General features: G+C 38.1%; 2 protein-coding genes across 2 annotated transcripts; both read left to right on the plus strand.

Annotated features, from left to right (window-relative positions):
* The first annotated feature begins 554 nt into the window (after window positions 1-554).
* On the plus strand, window positions 555-10,416 carry ctdspl2a (CTD (carboxy-terminal domain, RNA polymerase II, polypeptide A) small phosphatase like 2a). Its single transcript, XM_067590089.1, has 13 exons — window positions 555-851; window positions 3,203-3,414; window positions 4,586-4,721; window positions 4,940-5,086; window positions 5,239-5,466; window positions 5,888-5,981; window positions 6,576-6,687; window positions 6,771-6,857; window positions 6,950-7,012; window positions 7,103-7,182; window positions 8,744-8,870; window positions 8,964-9,059; window positions 9,173-10,416. The coding sequence occupies exons 2-13, from the start codon at window positions 3,226-3,228 to the stop codon at window positions 9,236-9,238; spliced, it is 1,425 nt and encodes a 474-aa protein (XP_067446190.1). The 5' UTR covers window positions 555-851; window positions 3,203-3,225; the 3' UTR covers window positions 9,239-10,416.
* A 2,728-nt stretch (window positions 10,417-13,144) lies between these two features.
* On the plus strand, window positions 13,145-15,101 carry si:ch73-330k17.3 (IGFBP domain-containing protein). The gene is made up of 4 exons (XM_067591119.1): window positions 13,145-13,688; window positions 14,364-14,451; window positions 14,541-14,736; window positions 14,837-15,101. The coding sequence occupies exons 1-4, from the start codon at window positions 13,361-13,363 to the stop codon at window positions 14,894-14,896; spliced, it is 672 nt and encodes a 223-aa protein (XP_067447220.1). The 5' UTR covers window positions 13,145-13,360; the 3' UTR covers window positions 14,897-15,101.
* Window positions 15,102-17,245: the final 2,144 nt, after the last annotated feature.

Below are 17,245 nucleotides of genomic sequence, written 5' to 3' on the forward strand. Positions count from 1 at the left end.
TCATGGTGATGCAGCTGAAAGTACAGTGTTTTCAAGTGTCTTCATTATTGGTGTGAAGCAGCTAACAGCCAGGACTTGATCCCAGCTTGCTTAGCAAGAAGATCAAGTTTATTCTTTCAAACCATTTGCTTGTTTGTATTGCTTAAACTTAATAAGAGCACTGCTGCTCAGCAATCTCACAGAGCTTTTCACAAGGGCTTGAAACTCTTTCAGCTGCTTTTGTCTAAAAACTAAGCTGGGGGAAAGTTTATTGTTGTGATGCATTGTTATTCTCAAGTTTTAGTTTCTGCAAGCTAAATTTAACACTGTTGTGTTGTGGAAACAGTGGGTGCAGAAACGCATTCAAAACTCTTAAAACTTGGGACATGTTTTAGGCAAAGACTGGCAAAAAAAGTTGCCAAACACCACGGTTCTTTAAAACGTGAGAGTGGCTAAAGAAATAAAGAAAATGCCCACATTTTAACACATAGATCACCGTGCAGCAGTTTGAACATGAATGTTTCCTGTAGTCACACAACAATACCAGCAGGGAAAAGTGTGATAGTGAGCGTCAGTCCAGCTGCGCGCTCACACTATAGCCATTTTCCTGTTGACTCCGCTCTCCGCCACGTTGGATCCTCTACGTGTGTGTGTGTGTGTCGCATTCTCCTCCTGCGCACCACCAGCGTTATGTTTGTGATGAGGCGGGAAATGGCGTCCACACAGACATGGTTGATCCGTGACTAGCTACCGAGCGACAGACACAGCTGGCAGCACCGAGCACGGCCCGACCTCTATCGGTGGCCGTCACGGTCGCGGCCGAGAGCTGACAACGCTGCGGCAAGTTTCGAAGAGCTTCCTTGATATAGTCGGTGAGTAACGAACAACGTCAACATGTAAACAAAAAAAAAAAGGTTTGTCCCCCCGGATAGCCCGTCCGCTGCTAACTAGCGGCTAACGTTAGCCAGCGAAGGGGGCGTAGTCTAATGGCTGGAAATAGTTATGGAAGTGAACAAAATGACGCGCTAGCCAGAGCATAGCAAGCAGATATGTTGCTATTGTTTATGGGTGAAATGGCGACCAGTTTGCATGTCAAACACAGACGTGGTAACGGGTACACATGTGAGATATGCTGTGGGAGCTGAAGTGAAAAATGTCACGGCCTTCGTGTGTTGTTAGCCTGGAAGCTAACTGTAGCTTCTAACGTCAGCAACGGAACCAACTGACGGCATCTGGTTTCCGTTGAGATTAATACAAATTGATAGCAGATAAAATAAGGCGACAAGTGTCAGCTGTGGTCGCATAGACGGATAGTCTCGTCCGACCATGTGTGGGACACTAGTATCAAACCAGTGGTGGATGTACGTTGGGTTTTTAATTAAGATAGCTGAATATCAGCAGCTGGCTAACGTTAGCGATAGCTGACGTCGTTGGTGTTAATACAGCCTGTATGATGTTACATAACGACAGTCAGCGGTGCTGTTATGTTATCAGATCTGATTTAGAAACCTTTAAGTTAGCTGCAACATAACATTAAGTGACTAAACATACACATAGACGGCGTTTACACGAAACACCAGCTTAAATTAAACATATTAAAGGCTTCGACTTTCCGATTTAACTGCATGTTTATCCCATACACCGCCCACTCCATTGACATACATTGGATGACAGAACATAAGCTCTTAACTTTGTTTATAATCTTGTTAAGTGACCGTGACAACCAAAGATGAAACAGGAGTTGATTTTAGCTGATCAGCTGATCCTCACATTCAGGCGGTAAAACTAGCTGCTCGCCTTTCTGTGCTAATTTCATTGAATTGATTGAGACAGTGTTGATATCACTGTGATCACAATGTGAGAGACTGTTGTCATCAGCTGCATTGCTTAACCCTGTTATCTTATTTCCCTGTTTCCCACAGCTTGATATCTTTAAAGAAGTATTACATTAGATTTAAAAAAAAAATAAATAAATCCATAAATCATAATCACACAAGACCAGATTGCTAAAAGATTGCTCTCGGGCTATAAAGACGCTGACAACATCTATAAATATAATTTCTCGTCAATAGAGGCAGAATCAGGAACTGAAAAGTTGAAAACATAAATAGATGATAACATGATGACATAAAATGGGAACTTCTGTCTTTGCAGTGTTGAAGTCAAGAGAGTAGCTCAAACCAAAAGGTGTCAAAGTTACGCCAAGTGTAATTTAAATCTGTAAAATGTCCTGCTCAGTACAAAATATCTTGGTCACGATACTTAGTAATCAAATTTGAATGATCCTTATTTAAAAAATCTTTGTTTATGTTTTGTGTTTTTGTAAGATATATGCATTATTGGTCCATTTTTTGTTATCAGATTTGAGAAACACTCTAATAAAAACACCGGTATCAGACTAGTTGGGCTGTACTCAAGAGATGTTCAGCTACAAACATAATCATTTCAGTAATTTCTGTGCATACTGCAACTGTTTGCCACTAAATATTGTAAAAGAAATGAAGATTAAGACAATTACATTTTAAGATTTAATTAGTTGACACCTTCAGACACAGGCAGTGCAGTAAAGAAGCTCCCACACCAACACAATCAATCCACACTTAATGCTTGGTGTCAAACCAGTGAAATGACACTAAATACTCATGCAAAGCTTGCCGTTTTGAACTTCTGTTTTCTGTCTGTAAATGATAAATTGTGTGGATATTTCCTCATCAGTGAATTTGACAAGCCAGCCTTAAAGTCTTCTGTCACTTGATGAGTCTCATCACCAGCACAGACACAAATGTGAATGATCACTAGGTGGTCCACTGCAGGAGAGAAGTCCTTAGGTGTAAATCGCATTTTTCCTTGATGTTGTCATAGCATATTTCTAATTAAGCAGTTTAATTGGTTTGTCCCACTTATTAAATAAACCAACCAAACTTTTCCAAAACATCTATTTGAGTTACCAATGACATATTATTGCACAAGAACATATTTCATCCATTAAAGACAAATTGTGTTCAAGTTACATGATAAATGAGTCGCTTCATTCACAATTCCCAATGTACTGCACAGGACTGGGGATCAAACTTCATTACTTTTTGGTACCGATGGCAAACTGTCAAAAAAACTGTCACGAACCAACACCTGCAATCTTGTGGTCAGATTTGAGGAATGTATTGTTTTCATTATTATATTAAACTTTCTACACTTCTTTTTTTTTTTTTTCTTCCCTCGTCAGCTTCTTCTATGTGACGTTGGAGCATGATGAGGCTGAGAGTGCGTAAAGCTCCTCAGCAGCCGAACGTAGGCCGTCGAACCCACCCGTCCCAGGCCAAACGGAAACACTGTGAAGTGGAACCATCCCCGGTGAGAGGTCGAGGCAAAATGCAGAAGAATGAAACAGGCCTGCTCTCCACTATTAAGAAATTCATCCGTGGAAATGCTGTCAAGGTGGGCTTCAGGATTCACGGCTGCTGTTTCACGATTTTATTTTGTTGTATTTAGCTGCTTTAACATAATAATGCACTACAGGTGCACATACACTTATTTTCTTCAGCAGTGCCTTAGCTGCATTTTGTTCTGTTAATGTGAAAAGGAGACTTGTACATAACAGCAAATAGTGTTTAAGAGACTTAACATAAAGTCTCAACACAGCCAACATGGTTTCCTACTGGCTTTTTATTCAGTTTCCGTTAACATCCTCTATTTTAATTCTGGCAACTGATATAAATGTAAAGAAAAATAGCCAACTGTGAAACCACATACTGTATGTTTATTTGATGAACACCAAAAAGTAGTTTAACTCATGAGCATTTCTCTAAAAAGCATACCTTATCCCCACAAATTATTCTGCTTTCTCTGTAGCCCCTTCCAGACATACACCTCGTTATGTAAATGTGTTGGCAATTTAACTTTTTGGTCTGAATAAGAGGATGTGGAACCAAAAAAAATGAATAATAAGTCACTTGAAGCACTCATGACTGCAATCTTATTAGGTCAAATGTTCATAACATTTCCGTAACACTTTACATGACACAAGTCAGAATTAACTGCCATCACATTAACGTAAAGGCTGCAGCAGCACGAGGTAAAACATGCACAGAGAGAAATTAAACACGTCTCGTTACCTTTCCTCTAGAAATTTTTCACTCAATTATCATCTACTATGTACAGAAGAAAATTAAAGTGGTTGTTATTCAGTGTGGTCATATATGGCAGGTCGTTGACTGTTAAAGTCGGCATCATCTCAATCACTTCTTTTGTCCACTAATATACATGCGTTTTAATTCAGGACATGTCACTGATACTCAGATATTTTGTTACTTTGGAAGATGTGTTTCAAGTCCATCCATTCAGTTCATGTTTTCACAAATTGAAGGGTTTTGCAAAATTTCTAAAATGAATATGACCTTTTAAATGTGGACTGGTGTCATGATTTAAATTGCTGTTATGAAAATATGCCTCTATAAGGATTTTACTCATTTTACAAGACTACTAATTCTATTTATCATCATAATAATTTGCAAATTTTCAGATTTTAAAAGAACAAAAACCTACTGAAAAGCTTCAATGATGTGTGTAACCTTGAGTGTCTCTTTATCTGTGTTTTTATTTTCATCAGGTGGAGCAGGATATCCCTGCCAAGAGAAGTCGTATTGATTGTAATTCTGAAAGCGATCTTATTACTTCAACACCACAGACTAGAGGCCTTTCCAACAAAACAGTCTCCAGAGTTTGCCGGAAAACTCCAAATAAAGGTAAATTTTAACCAAAATGAAGTGTTGTAAAATAAATGTCTCATCTCATAAAGGAAAACTTCTGCCTTTTCCAGGTTACATATTTATTTTTAAATCAATACTGATGACATTAGTGACCAGGAAATTATATGTGTGTCTGTGTGAGTGTATTTCTGTTTGCTCTTTGTAGATGTTTTCTTTATAAGTTTTATTATTAACGAGTTGTTGTCCTCTCTTAGACACAATGACATGCAACAGTAAACCCATGAAACCAAACGGTAAACTAGAGGCTCCCGTCGAGGCAGCGAGCAGCCCACCACGCACCACCCTGCTTGGAACCATCTTCTCTCCAGTCTTCAACTTTTTCTCACCAGCAACTAAAACTGGTAAAACAAACAAAAAAAAAAGATACTTTGATATTTGACATCTAAAATGGATAATTTAGGATTGATTTAAATCATTGGTTAAGCATCATGTAGGTTGTTTTAGAGGCAACCTTTGATATGTGACTAAAAGTATTTGTAATCCCTCTTTTCAGCCACTCCTGGCTCAGACTCTCCCGGCCAAGCAATGGAGGCAGAGGAAATCATGAAGCAGCTGGACATTGAGCAGGCGGAAGAAATGCCAAGCAGCACTCTTACATCCACAGAGGGCATCACTCCATGTCACACTGCCCCAGTCTTACCACAGAGGCTTCAGATAGGCTCTGATACAACCATAGAAGAAGGGGAGATTGTCACTGAAACTGACATGCCCCCGTTAACAGGTACGACCGGTCTAACCTGAAACCTCATTTCATTCTGTAAACAATGCGATAATTTCTTTGTTGACAGAAGTATAAGCAAGAACAGATTATGTAACTGTTAGTTCAGGTATTTGTTTTTTTTTTTTCAGTGCAAGCAATTCATATCTGAGCCAAAAACTTACTGTAAACAACTTACAGCATTTGTTTTAACCTGCTTGGGTGTCCAGATGGGTTATTTTATTAGGATATTTAAATAAAACAAATATTTTTTGGGGACAAGCAGATTTATGAGCATCACAGGCTTGTTAGAAACCTACACCTATCCCAGTTTTTACAGCATAACAGCAAAACTATCAACATATTTGTTTCCAGATACTCTGCTTAATAATGAATAATTCCTCCAAACGATAATGTTTTTTTTCCTTCTTTCTGTCTCCATCAGCTCCCGGTAGTATGCCAGATGGCAGTTACCCGCACACGTTACCTTCAGCCCCTCCAGAGACTTCATACGATGAGGACTGGGAAGTTTTTGATCCGTAAGTAAATCGAACTTCTAACGATAACAGCAAATTTACTGATGAGCTGTTAAGTAAAATAACAAGAGCGTAAATCGATACTGAGATGAATAACTGAACAGCACATCTTCAGGGCAAAAAGTTTTGTTGCTTGTTGTTACAGTGCTGCAAATTTGACAACACACACTGCTTGTGATCAGAAGTGTTATCCGACTCCACTTGAAATCACATCCAAGGTGACATTGTGTGTTGGCGTGTGAACAGGGCTTGCTGCAATTTGAAACTTTCAACCACTAGATGGCAGCAAAAGCACAATGTTCAGCCTGTGTATTACATGTGACTCCATGTTTACACCACTGCTGTATTTCACTGGACTTAACACTGTTTTTACTGATTGACACTGACAAGACTCACAGCATATAGTACATCTTTAGATCTTTACAGGACGCTGTAGGATTAAAAAGGGATTTTCTGTTCATTAAACAGTGAAAACATGCAAATTATACATACTTATCAGTCACTCTTCACCAAGAAGCACCAACACTTTGCTTGTTTAGTGTCTTTGTTTAGTTTCTTTCTTAAATGAAAATATTTTTATGGCTTCTCTGCTTTAAGGTACTTCTTCATCAAGCACGTGCCTCCGCTGACAGAAGAGCAGTTAACACGCAAACCAGCGTTACCTTTAAAAACACGCAGCACGCCAGAGTTTTCCCTCGTCTTGGATCTGGTGAGCAATGAAACATCTCTTTTGTTGTATCTTATATTGTAAAGTAAATTTTCATGCTGATTTTCCTCTTCTTCTGTTTTCAGGATGAAACTCTGGTTCACTGTAGTTTGAATGAGCTAGAAGATGCCGCTCTGACATTCCCTGTACTCTTTCAGGATGTAATATACCAGGTACTAATTGTTAATTATCATTATCTCATTGAAATGTCTCCTCTTGTTGTTGCTGTGATTAAATTTCTCCTGTTTGTTTGTTTAATCTGAAGGTTTATGTTCGGTTGAGGCCCTTTTTCCGAGAGTTTCTTGAGCGCATGTCTCAAATGTATGAGGTAAGATGTTCATTTCCATGTGAGTGTTTATATCTTGACCTGTTGTCAGTTTATATATTACTCATCTATTGCTATCCCATAATATTTCAGATTATCCTCTTCACGGCTTCGAAGAAAGTGTACGCCGACAAGTTGCTCAACATCCTGGATCCCAAAAAACAGTTGGTCAGGTCAGTGAAAACATGAGACTCTGAGGAAGCTTTTATAACAAATGACAAGTTTATTGCAGTGTGCCTGTGGGATGGTATGTGTGCAGTGAGTTAGACGTACTGATAAGGATGAAATAGGTGAAAGGAGTCATGTCGATCAGTAGCCTTATTTAACACTCAGCCTGTAACCTGTACTGTATGAAGATTTTCCAAGCGACGAAGGGCTCTGGCTCGACTCTGCCCTCCTTTTTTAATTCATCTCACTGATAAATGGTGAATGTCAATACACCACCTCCGCTACTTAACAACATGCCGCCCAAATTTCCTGCATGCTTTGTGGCATTTTGTGTAATGGATGCAGAGTTTGTTCTTTAGTGGGTTAGAAACAGTTAATTTGATAATTTGATATAAATTCCTCCTTCCACACCCATCATTTCTGATCCGGTCCACCGCACCTCATACTTATTTATTTTGTTAAGATCTTCAGCCACAGATACAGTATGTAAAATGGTCTGGTTGGACGCAGCAGTAACTTCCTCTTCCCTCTGTGATGGGAATGATCAAGAGGAAGAACCCGCTTTGCTAATGAATAGCAAACATTCACTATTTATCTGCTTGCGTAGGCCGCTTTGAACATTTTTCCTGTCAGTATGTTTGTACTTGAATTTCTGGTCACTTAACATATTTTGTTGTGCAACTGCACTTTTGCATTTAAAGCAAGAATCTGTTATGTCACAGGCACAGGTAATAAAATAAATGATGACTGAATTTCAGTTAGCAGCTTCAGTTTCAGGGTCCTGGTATTGTGCTGCTGCATCAGGACTTACAGGGACGCTATTGTTAATGTTGTTAGTAATACCTGTGCTTTTCCTGCTTTAAGTCAAAAATGTTTACTGTGTTTTTATTCCACTATATTCATTGAATCACTGAACCTGTGGGTGGGGATTTAACCAGACAACTTTCCACACTTCCCTTTCTGTAACGCTGTGTTCAGACAGATTGTTGATGTGTTCATCAATGCTGTGGAAAAAAAACAAAAAGCAGCCCCCTCATTCATTTGAATGCAGCCGTTGTGTAGGCACAGGTACCAACACAGTGGGCAATTAAATGCAGGAACATCCACAAAAAAGATGAAACAGGCTCAACTTTTGCTGCAATACAAAGCAACATCTGGCAAGATGATGCGGTGGCCAATGAGATGCTTTCAAAAAACATTCCTGCCAGATAACTTTGTAAAGAGACTGAATTTCTACCATTTTTCTTGAGATCATCACAACAAAAGATAAAATAATTGCTGTTGTGATAACTTTCCAGAATTGTAAAATCTTTCTATGTTATAGTATAGTGGTGTTCAGGGTTTTGGCACCTTCACACTCAAGGATTTGTCACTCAAACTAGACACCGGTGCTTAAAGCAGCACTTTTTTTAGTTTAGTTTAGTTTTTACACTTACTAAGGCTTATTAGTTTTGCCAGTTAATTTAGGTTTGTAGTTGCTTTGTAGTTTTAATTGTCAGGGGTATATCTCATGAACTTGAGAAGATGTTTTAATTGAGGAACATTCGTTCCTTCTGTATTTTTCAGACACAGGCTATTTCGGGAGCACTGTGTGTGTGTTCAAGGAAACTATATTAAAGACCTCAACATTCTCGGACGGGATCTTTCCAAGACGATAATAATTGACAACTCACCCCAAGCCTTTGCCTACCAGGTAAAACATAAATTCAAAAGTAAACCTCAAGCGTTTATATTAATGTTGCTGTGTTGCGGTGACGCTCATCAAAGCTTTTTGTGTCGTTTTCAGCTTTCCAATGGAATCCCAATTGAGAGCTGGTTTGTGGACAGAAATGACAATGAGCTTCTAAAGCTTGTTCCTTTCCTCGAGAAGCTCGTGGAGCTGGTAGGTATTTTAACTGAAAACGTTTGCTTCTTGACACAGAGTCACAAAGTCGGTTTTTGGGCAGCTCTGAAATAATTCTACCTTTTCTGTCTCTTTCTTTTTTTTAATCACAGAATGAAGATGTCAGACCGCACATCCGAGAGCGGTTTCGTTTGCACGACCTCTTGCCTCCAGATTGAGGATCTCATGTTCTTTCAGTTCAAGATGGTATCAAAATTGGAAAAATACTGACCCCCCCAGAAGGATATATTCAATGGATCTCTCTTTGCAAACATTGCCATTATTATTATTGTTATTATTGTTATTATTTTTTTAAATCATGCAAAAAATTTGAAAGCTACGTTTGAGTGACAAGCCCTGGATGTTTTTATGCATACACGCTCAAACTAGACTCAGAACAAACAGAGCTGCTCGCTGCAGCAGGGTCTTCACTCTTTGCTCGCTTCTTCTAAGTGCGACCTTGAAGACGGCCTCCTGGAAGGTATTTTGTCTTTTAACAACCATTTTGGATTGACAAAACTGAATGTCATGCAGTGTTGGATGATATGGACCTTGTTGGCTTCAGCCTGACCTCGAACGACCAGTCAAACCTGTATAATATTCACTCTATTTACTTGTAAATATATGTACATAATGTTTTTTTTTTCTTTTTTCTCTTTGAGGTTTTTAAGTCATTTTATTTTCAGATTTTAGTATGTATTCTTTTGATTCAGTTGCTTTTATAAAAACCAACAAAATGTTAGTGTGTTCTGTTTGAAGTTGCTGATAAACAGCTGCTTTTCTGTTGTATGCCTGCATTATTCCTGTGATGCTTTACTCCATTACATGCAGTTGTCTGTAATAAGGTGCGGTTTTAAAAATGTATCTTTGGGAGGAAAATGTTTCTAAAACGATATTTTAAAGCTCTGTAATGTAAGCTAGAATAGGGTCTCAGCTGAATACAAAAGCCATAATGGCCGAATAATAATTTTGGAGATTTGTATTTGAGAGTCCATTTCGACACCTTGATCGTCCTCTTTGATGAGGGGCGGGGCGGGGGTTTCAGGCATCTTGCACTTTGACATCCAGCCCTTTGTAAGTTGATGTAAAATCTTGTCACTTTTCTACACAGGTGTGTATCACCTTGGTTTGTTATGTGGGGGTAAAAAAAAAAAAAAAAAAAAAGAAAGGAAAAAAAGAAATTGTAGCACCAGCAAATTGCCAACATGTTTGCTTTGAAATCTTGTTTTCCAAGACGTCTTATATGTGGGATCTTTATGATGTAGGAGTCACAAGTTTTATTGACTATTGAATGATCACTCCTGTTGTATTCAGTGTTACTCAATGGTTTCCTTGAAAATAAATACATTTTATACGACTCAAAGCTTCCTGCTAATAATTTAAATACATCATCTTGGATATTTTGTGTGTTTTTTTTTTATAGATTTAGTGGTGAAAATTCATGGTAATATTGGTCACTGGTGGTTTGTCACGTAGTCTAGTTTAAACAATGTAGTACACACTCATACAAGAGAAACCTCTCAGAGGATTTAATGTAGTACAACAGAGGTAATCAGGCAGAATATTACACTATAATAGACAGCTGATGTATTTTCCTACTTTAAAGTTTCCCTGTGTTTCACTACCCTCCATTACACAATTTATTATTATTTATTGTTGGTTTCTTTTATAAGTATCTCCGAAAAGCTGTAACATATTTTAAGGTAAAGGTCTCAAATACAGATTAAAAATGAACTCTCTCTATATATTTCTTATCAAAGATTTTCTGAAATAATCTGTGAACATCCAGTGAGTCTTAAAATGAAGTTGCTGTCAAAACCTATAAAGATTTACAGTAAGAACAACTGCATATTAGTGGATCTCCCTGAGAGGTTTCACTGAGATCTGAATATTGAGGGATCCACCAGTAACATCCTTTACATAAATGTTTTTATCTTAAGGATCAGCAGAAGCATCTTCACTGATAGACGACACAGAGGTTCCACTTAATCACTGGAGAATTTTCTCTTGTTGGGACGAGCCAAAGATTCTTCCATGTTTGTGAGTCTAGAGAAGCATTTTAACCTTTTTATTTTTTGTTTGGGTCCTAAGTTTCTTTTCAAATTGAAACATTACATATGATGTGAGAAAAAAGTCATGTTAGGTTAAATTAAGGTAATGTTGCTTTACAGTGTCTCTGGTAATACTGAGTCACTCTTCTGTGCTGATAACAGTAGCGGCAGTGCAAACTGAATCATTTCAAAGTACTTTTTGTTCCTGCCTCATTTTGGAGAACAAAATTCTTTCATAATGTACCAGCAGAGTGAATACTGTATATATAGTTTTATTTATAGTAGCTACACTTTAAAACCATGACAAAAGGTAATACAGAGGACTGCAACATCCTTCATGAAACTCATTACCTTTGGAGACCCAGTAAAAAAAAAACATCCTGGATGAATTGCTGTGTCAGAGCCTTTAGTGTGTCTGTGATGGTTGCACTGATATGTTAAATAGACAGATGGAGAAACATATAAAACCATAACCACACACATAACTGTAAAATATACTGAATACTTTAAAAACACTGAGATGATTTAGATATTTTAAAGTACCAAAGTAATGATCGCCTGTAGTGTTGAAAGTTGAGTAAAAACACGCTGTTTCCTAATAAAGTAACTGAATATGTAATTATTATTACTCCAAATTAGCTATTTAACTCTCATCCTACCAACACATTTAACATACAAGGACTACTGACTGGGGACCCCAAGAATGAACTACTGTAAGAAACAGCCATCATAGCAAATGTTAACTTATTTCTTCTCAAAACATTATTAGTTAAGTAATTAAAGTCTTCTGAAAAACCCCCAGATTATTATTATTAAAGTTTAGGAAAGTTACAGTTAATTTGCATATTGTGTAAAATGAAAATATATACTTTTCTTAAATACAAATTGCAGCTTTTAGCCCAAGTATGATCTTTCTACAAAGTCTTCAAAATGACTGACAGAGTGCCCCTACTCCCCCTGATAGTGTGTGATACTTTAAATTAGGACCCATAGCAAACATGAACTCAATACATAGTTCCATCTATTAAAACTGCAGAGGCAGAACTGGGTGCTTTTGATTGGGGTCCCCCAGGACCCACGTACATTGGTATTTTTAAAAGTTGGTAGGATTAAAGTTAAAGGTAAAATCAGTTAAATTATTTTACAGTTTGACTTGTATTACACAAAACTGTTTCCTGGAACAGTACAGCTGCATATTTTGCCATTTTTTATGAACATTATAAGTGGGACTGAATAATAATCCTATAGTAAGTCAGTATGTAACCAAAGGCACAAGTGGCTCAACTGCCTCTTTCATGTGCACCGCTGCAATCTTGGATTAAGACTTTGAGGAGTAAAATATATTTGAGAAGATATGAATGCTTCCATTTAACGCCTCTCTAATGTAAAAACCCACAACATACAGTACACTGATGTCAGTGACTGTAATAAACCAGATTTTATTTATCTGATGTATTTACCTCTTTTGTGTTTTCTGTGTTTTTAAGCAGGACATTTCCTAATACTGTAATATTACCAATTGTAAGTGTTGCCACTATGGAATATTATTTTTGTCTCAGCTGCTATAGACTTTTTTTTTTTTTTACCTAGTTTTGTGATCTTGAATAAGCTAATAATACTATAATGTGACTACCTTAAAATCAATTAAAAATAATTCAAATACTTTAGTTTGACTCGTTGCACTCTTCAGCTGTTTGGCTCCTTATTAAAAAGAAGCCAGATCAAAAGAAATTAATGGCATTGAAACCTTCACATATCCAGCCACAGGTGGCATATTTTATTGTTATGTACACAATAAGAGTTTTTATTCAGATATGCAACTTATGTCCTGATCAGATAACCTGCTGATGTCTTAATCCTTTTGTTCTTTCAAGAAATAGGTCATTACCTGATTGTAGGCGCGCACTGAATTGCTCCTCCCAGAGGTCATGTGACTCCAAATACAAAGGGGGCCAGTCTTTCCACCTTCATCAGACTTATCTAACAGTGTTCATTAAAAAAAAAAAAAAATCACACTGTTGATAGCGTAAAGATAAGATGTGGGGATAATTAACTGTGTATTTAGACTAAATCCACCCAGTGCGGCGCCCCCCTGCCCTTATCTATTGGCTGCTGGTGGGGGTGGAGGTTGAGGCTCATAAACCATCAAGCCTTGCTGGTGTGTTATCCTGGGGGCTTACTTGTATAAAAGGTGCTGACAGGTGCTCTCACCCCATGATAACATTAGGTTGATCAACTCAAGTATCAAGGATGTGGATGTTGTTCTTCTTGAGTGCTGTGCTGGGGGCATTGGGGTCAGTGACACAGCCCGCCGGAGCAGCTCAGCAGCTTCAGACCCTTCACTGCCCGCCCTGTGAGCAGATACATTGTTCCTCCCGGCGGGCGCTGAAGCTCCAGTGCAAAGGTGGTGTCACGACAGGTGTCTGTGGCTGCTGCCCTGTATGTGCCAAAACAGAGGGGGAGACCTGTGGAGGGATGTGGGACTATCTGGGGAACTGTGACGAGGGGCTGGTGTGTGTTTACGAGGACGCAGCAAATGACAAACCAGACGCAGAGCGCAAAGGGATCTGCAGAGCAGGTGAGCTTCTCAAATCAATTCAAAAAAAGATGCAGCAATGTCTGAATTTTGCATCAAATAACAGTCAATAATATAGACTCAAAATACGAGTTTGGAGCCCTGATATAAGTCATCAGAGGTGGAAGAAGTGTTCATATCCTTTACTTACAAAGAAATAGCAATACTCAATATGAAAATACTCATTACAAGTACAAGTCCTGCAGTCAAAATGTGTTTCAAATAAAAGTACATATGTATTGTGAGAGAAAAGTACTTTAAGCATCAAAAGATCCGAAACTACACATGTGAAATAAATATACTGGGCTAAAAAGTACAACATTTCCCTCCATAAAATTGAAATAAACACATCTTATAATTGAAAACAGTACTTAGTTATATGGTGCCAATGTAGTAAATTTTGTTTATGAGCTGTGAGAACTGATAGTGTGTCAAGGCTTCCTTTGATTCAAAGGGTTTCTGCTGTGAGTTAAGCCATAATTACACCTCTTATCTCTATGGTGAAAAGACTTGTCACTGTTATTGATACAGTATCAGTTCTAGTATGAGATTAGAGAATTTTATGTTTTGTTGCTGCTCAGGAAAAAAATGTAAATAATACATTTAACATATATTCAATACCTTGTAAAATGCATTTCTTTTGGATTGTCATTCAGTGTTAAAATGTGTTTTGTGCAGTGATTGAACCCCTGGATCCAGAGAGCTGTCAGCCAGAGTGCACCAAGGAATACTGTCAGGCCAACCCCTCTGAAATCTGCTCTGCCAGGTGACTGAATGAAAATGTCCTCGATAAAACCTTCTTAATGTCTTTTCATGCTGCATTTTTAACAGGAATCTGAATTTTCTGATCTGTAGGTTTGTGTCTCTGGAGAAGAAAGCGTGCCAGGGCTCCTGCCAGCACACCTCCTGTTCAAGCTGTTTGCTGCTGAGGCCTCCATCGTGCCCTCAGACCTGCGCCTCCTCGGATTCTGCCTGTCTACGCCGCTTTGGGAAATGTGTGCACAATCACCTGTCAGCACCTCCAAGTCCTGTGTGCAACCAGAACCTGAAGGTAAGAGGGGCTTTAGAAAAGTATTTCTAAAGTATTTACTATACTGTACTGCCTCAAATGCTTCATCCATTAATCCGTCACTGTGTCTTTTTCTCTTTAGAGTCATCCTGAGGGGCATTATGTGTGTTTGGTCCCGGACTGTCCGAACTCCACGAAGTGATTCCTTGTGAGAAGAAAACCCAGAGGAAATGTTAAATAGGTCATGTAGGAAAATGGAGAAAGGCAGCTATCACTTAACTTTGTGCATCCAGCAATCATATTTTGTATACATTGTAAATCTGAATAAAAATGTGAAATTTAAATTGTGAGATGTAAAATTTCATGTCATAATGTATTTCATTTTAATAAAGTTGATGTGATCAGTATTGTGCACAAAATCCATTTGCTTTGAAGAGTAAACATACAGTGTATATGCTGATGAATTGTTTCATCACAATGAACCTGAGGGTAAAAGATAACAAGACTAAGAGTCTACAGTCATGATAGCAGCTCTGTGAGTCTGTACTTTGAGCTAAATGCTAAAAACATCAAGGCAACATGCTCTCAGTATCAACACTAGCATGCTGATGTTTTGCAGGTATAATGTTTATCGTGTTAGCGTGCCAACATTCGCAGAATAGCACTAAACACGTAGATATTTAGTCATAAACCAGTTTGTTCATCATTTTGGACCTGATGATGGAGCTAGAAGAAAAGTCAAGGGAGCATCAAAGATATTACACATCATTTGGAGAATGACTTGAATGTCTGAAGCAAATTTCATGGCAATATGTCCAATAGTTATTGAGTCATTTTTACCCAAAACCTTAGCTGTGAGCCTCATGGTGGTGCTAAAGGAAAAGTCAGGTGATCATCAAAGTCATCTAATAACCATGAACGTTTGTACAAAATCTTGTGCCAATCCATCAAGTAGATGTTGAGATATTTCACAGATTAAGGAAAGTCTTTGATCTGATGATGGTGTTTCAGGAATAGTTGTAAAGTCATATCACTAAACAATAAAAGTTTCAACCTCATGGTGGTGCCTGAGAAAAAGTCAGATGAGTACCAAAGTGAGATGGCTTCGTCCTCTGGGGAACATGAATATATATAAAAACTTTCATGTGAATCCATCCAGTAGTTGTTGAGATATTTCAGTTTAGACCAAAGTGTTGGACGGACATATCCATCAACATCCAACATCAGCTTTTCACTGGAGATTATAGAGGTTTTCTACTGACAATTATCACACTGTTTGTGGTGGGACTCAATTGATGCCACATTGTAACATAAAGAGTAGTGAACAGGTGATTATAATTAATCAATCACGTACTACCATGATGCTTTGCACATGACCTGCAGTGTCAGATACTGCTTTACTGTTTTTCTGTCATCTGAGTCTTCTACAAAGAAATCCTGATATAGTGAATTTGAAACTATGACTGACTGAACCACTTTGGAAACAACACTTGAAGAATAAGAAACTATTTTTAAAATTTTTTTAAAAAGGAGGTAGGATAATGGGAGTACAACAATATCGTGAATGACAGTCAAATCAGTACCATGTGTCTTCTCTGGTTTCTGCTTTCAGGAGTTTTTCTGGTTCACATGAAAATGTCTTGAGTCCCCTCTGACATCGCTGCCCCCGACAGTCGATGGTTATTGAATAACAGACAGTTTATGAGGCAGCAATAATGAAGCCTGTACAGAAAGGGAATAAAGTGTGGACCAACAATGGGCAGTTTGTTCTGTGTCCTTCAAATGTGAGCCGTTTCTGAAGAAGAAGCCGTTTATCTGGAGGATTTCGCAAGATGGGGGCAGTTTTTATACCAAAACAAAGGCCTGGGTTTTCTTTCATCTTCTCTCTGAACTTGTCAGTCAGTTGCATCACTTTAGAAGAGCGATATCTAAATAATATCTGGTGTTTAATGAGACACAAGAGAGGATTGTGCAGCTCCCTTTTCAAGTTGTTTCTAAAGGCAGTGAGCAAAACTGATCGATAAGAATCAGTGTCAAGCAGTTTTGTACAAGCAGTTATGCTTAAGAGCAAGAGAAGTGAATTAAATCATTCACTTCTCTTGTTAAATAAAAGGTTTACTACTTTTTTTTCCAAATCTGGCTATAATATGCACTTTGGATATAGATGTACATACCAGAAAATATCTACTGAATGCTACAACTTGTGTCACAGCTTCTAAATTCAGTACTCCATCATTTCAGTAATAATTAGTCCTTTTACAATGTTGGTCAAATTGCAAAAAAGACGTTTTTTCTTTCACTTCTAGATTTCTTGTGCTTTCAACTGTGGCTACACATCAGCATATCGGGTGTCTATTAGAGCAGCAGGATGTGTCATCAAAGCAGGCCGCCTCTGTTATCAATCCCATATATCCTTCTCACTTTTTTTAACTGATAAAAACAGCGGATATCAAAGGACTGTCTGCATGCCAGCTGTAATAAATGTGGAGGAGACCTATGTTAAAGTTTGAATATATGTGCATGAACAACACAAAACCTGAGAACAATAGAG

This window comes from Thunnus thynnus, chromosome 5 (genome assembly GCF_963924715.1).
Source record: "Thunnus thynnus chromosome 5, fThuThy2.1, whole genome shotgun sequence".
Classification (NCBI taxonomy): domain Eukaryota; kingdom Metazoa; phylum Chordata; class Actinopteri; order Scombriformes; family Scombridae; genus Thunnus; species Thunnus thynnus.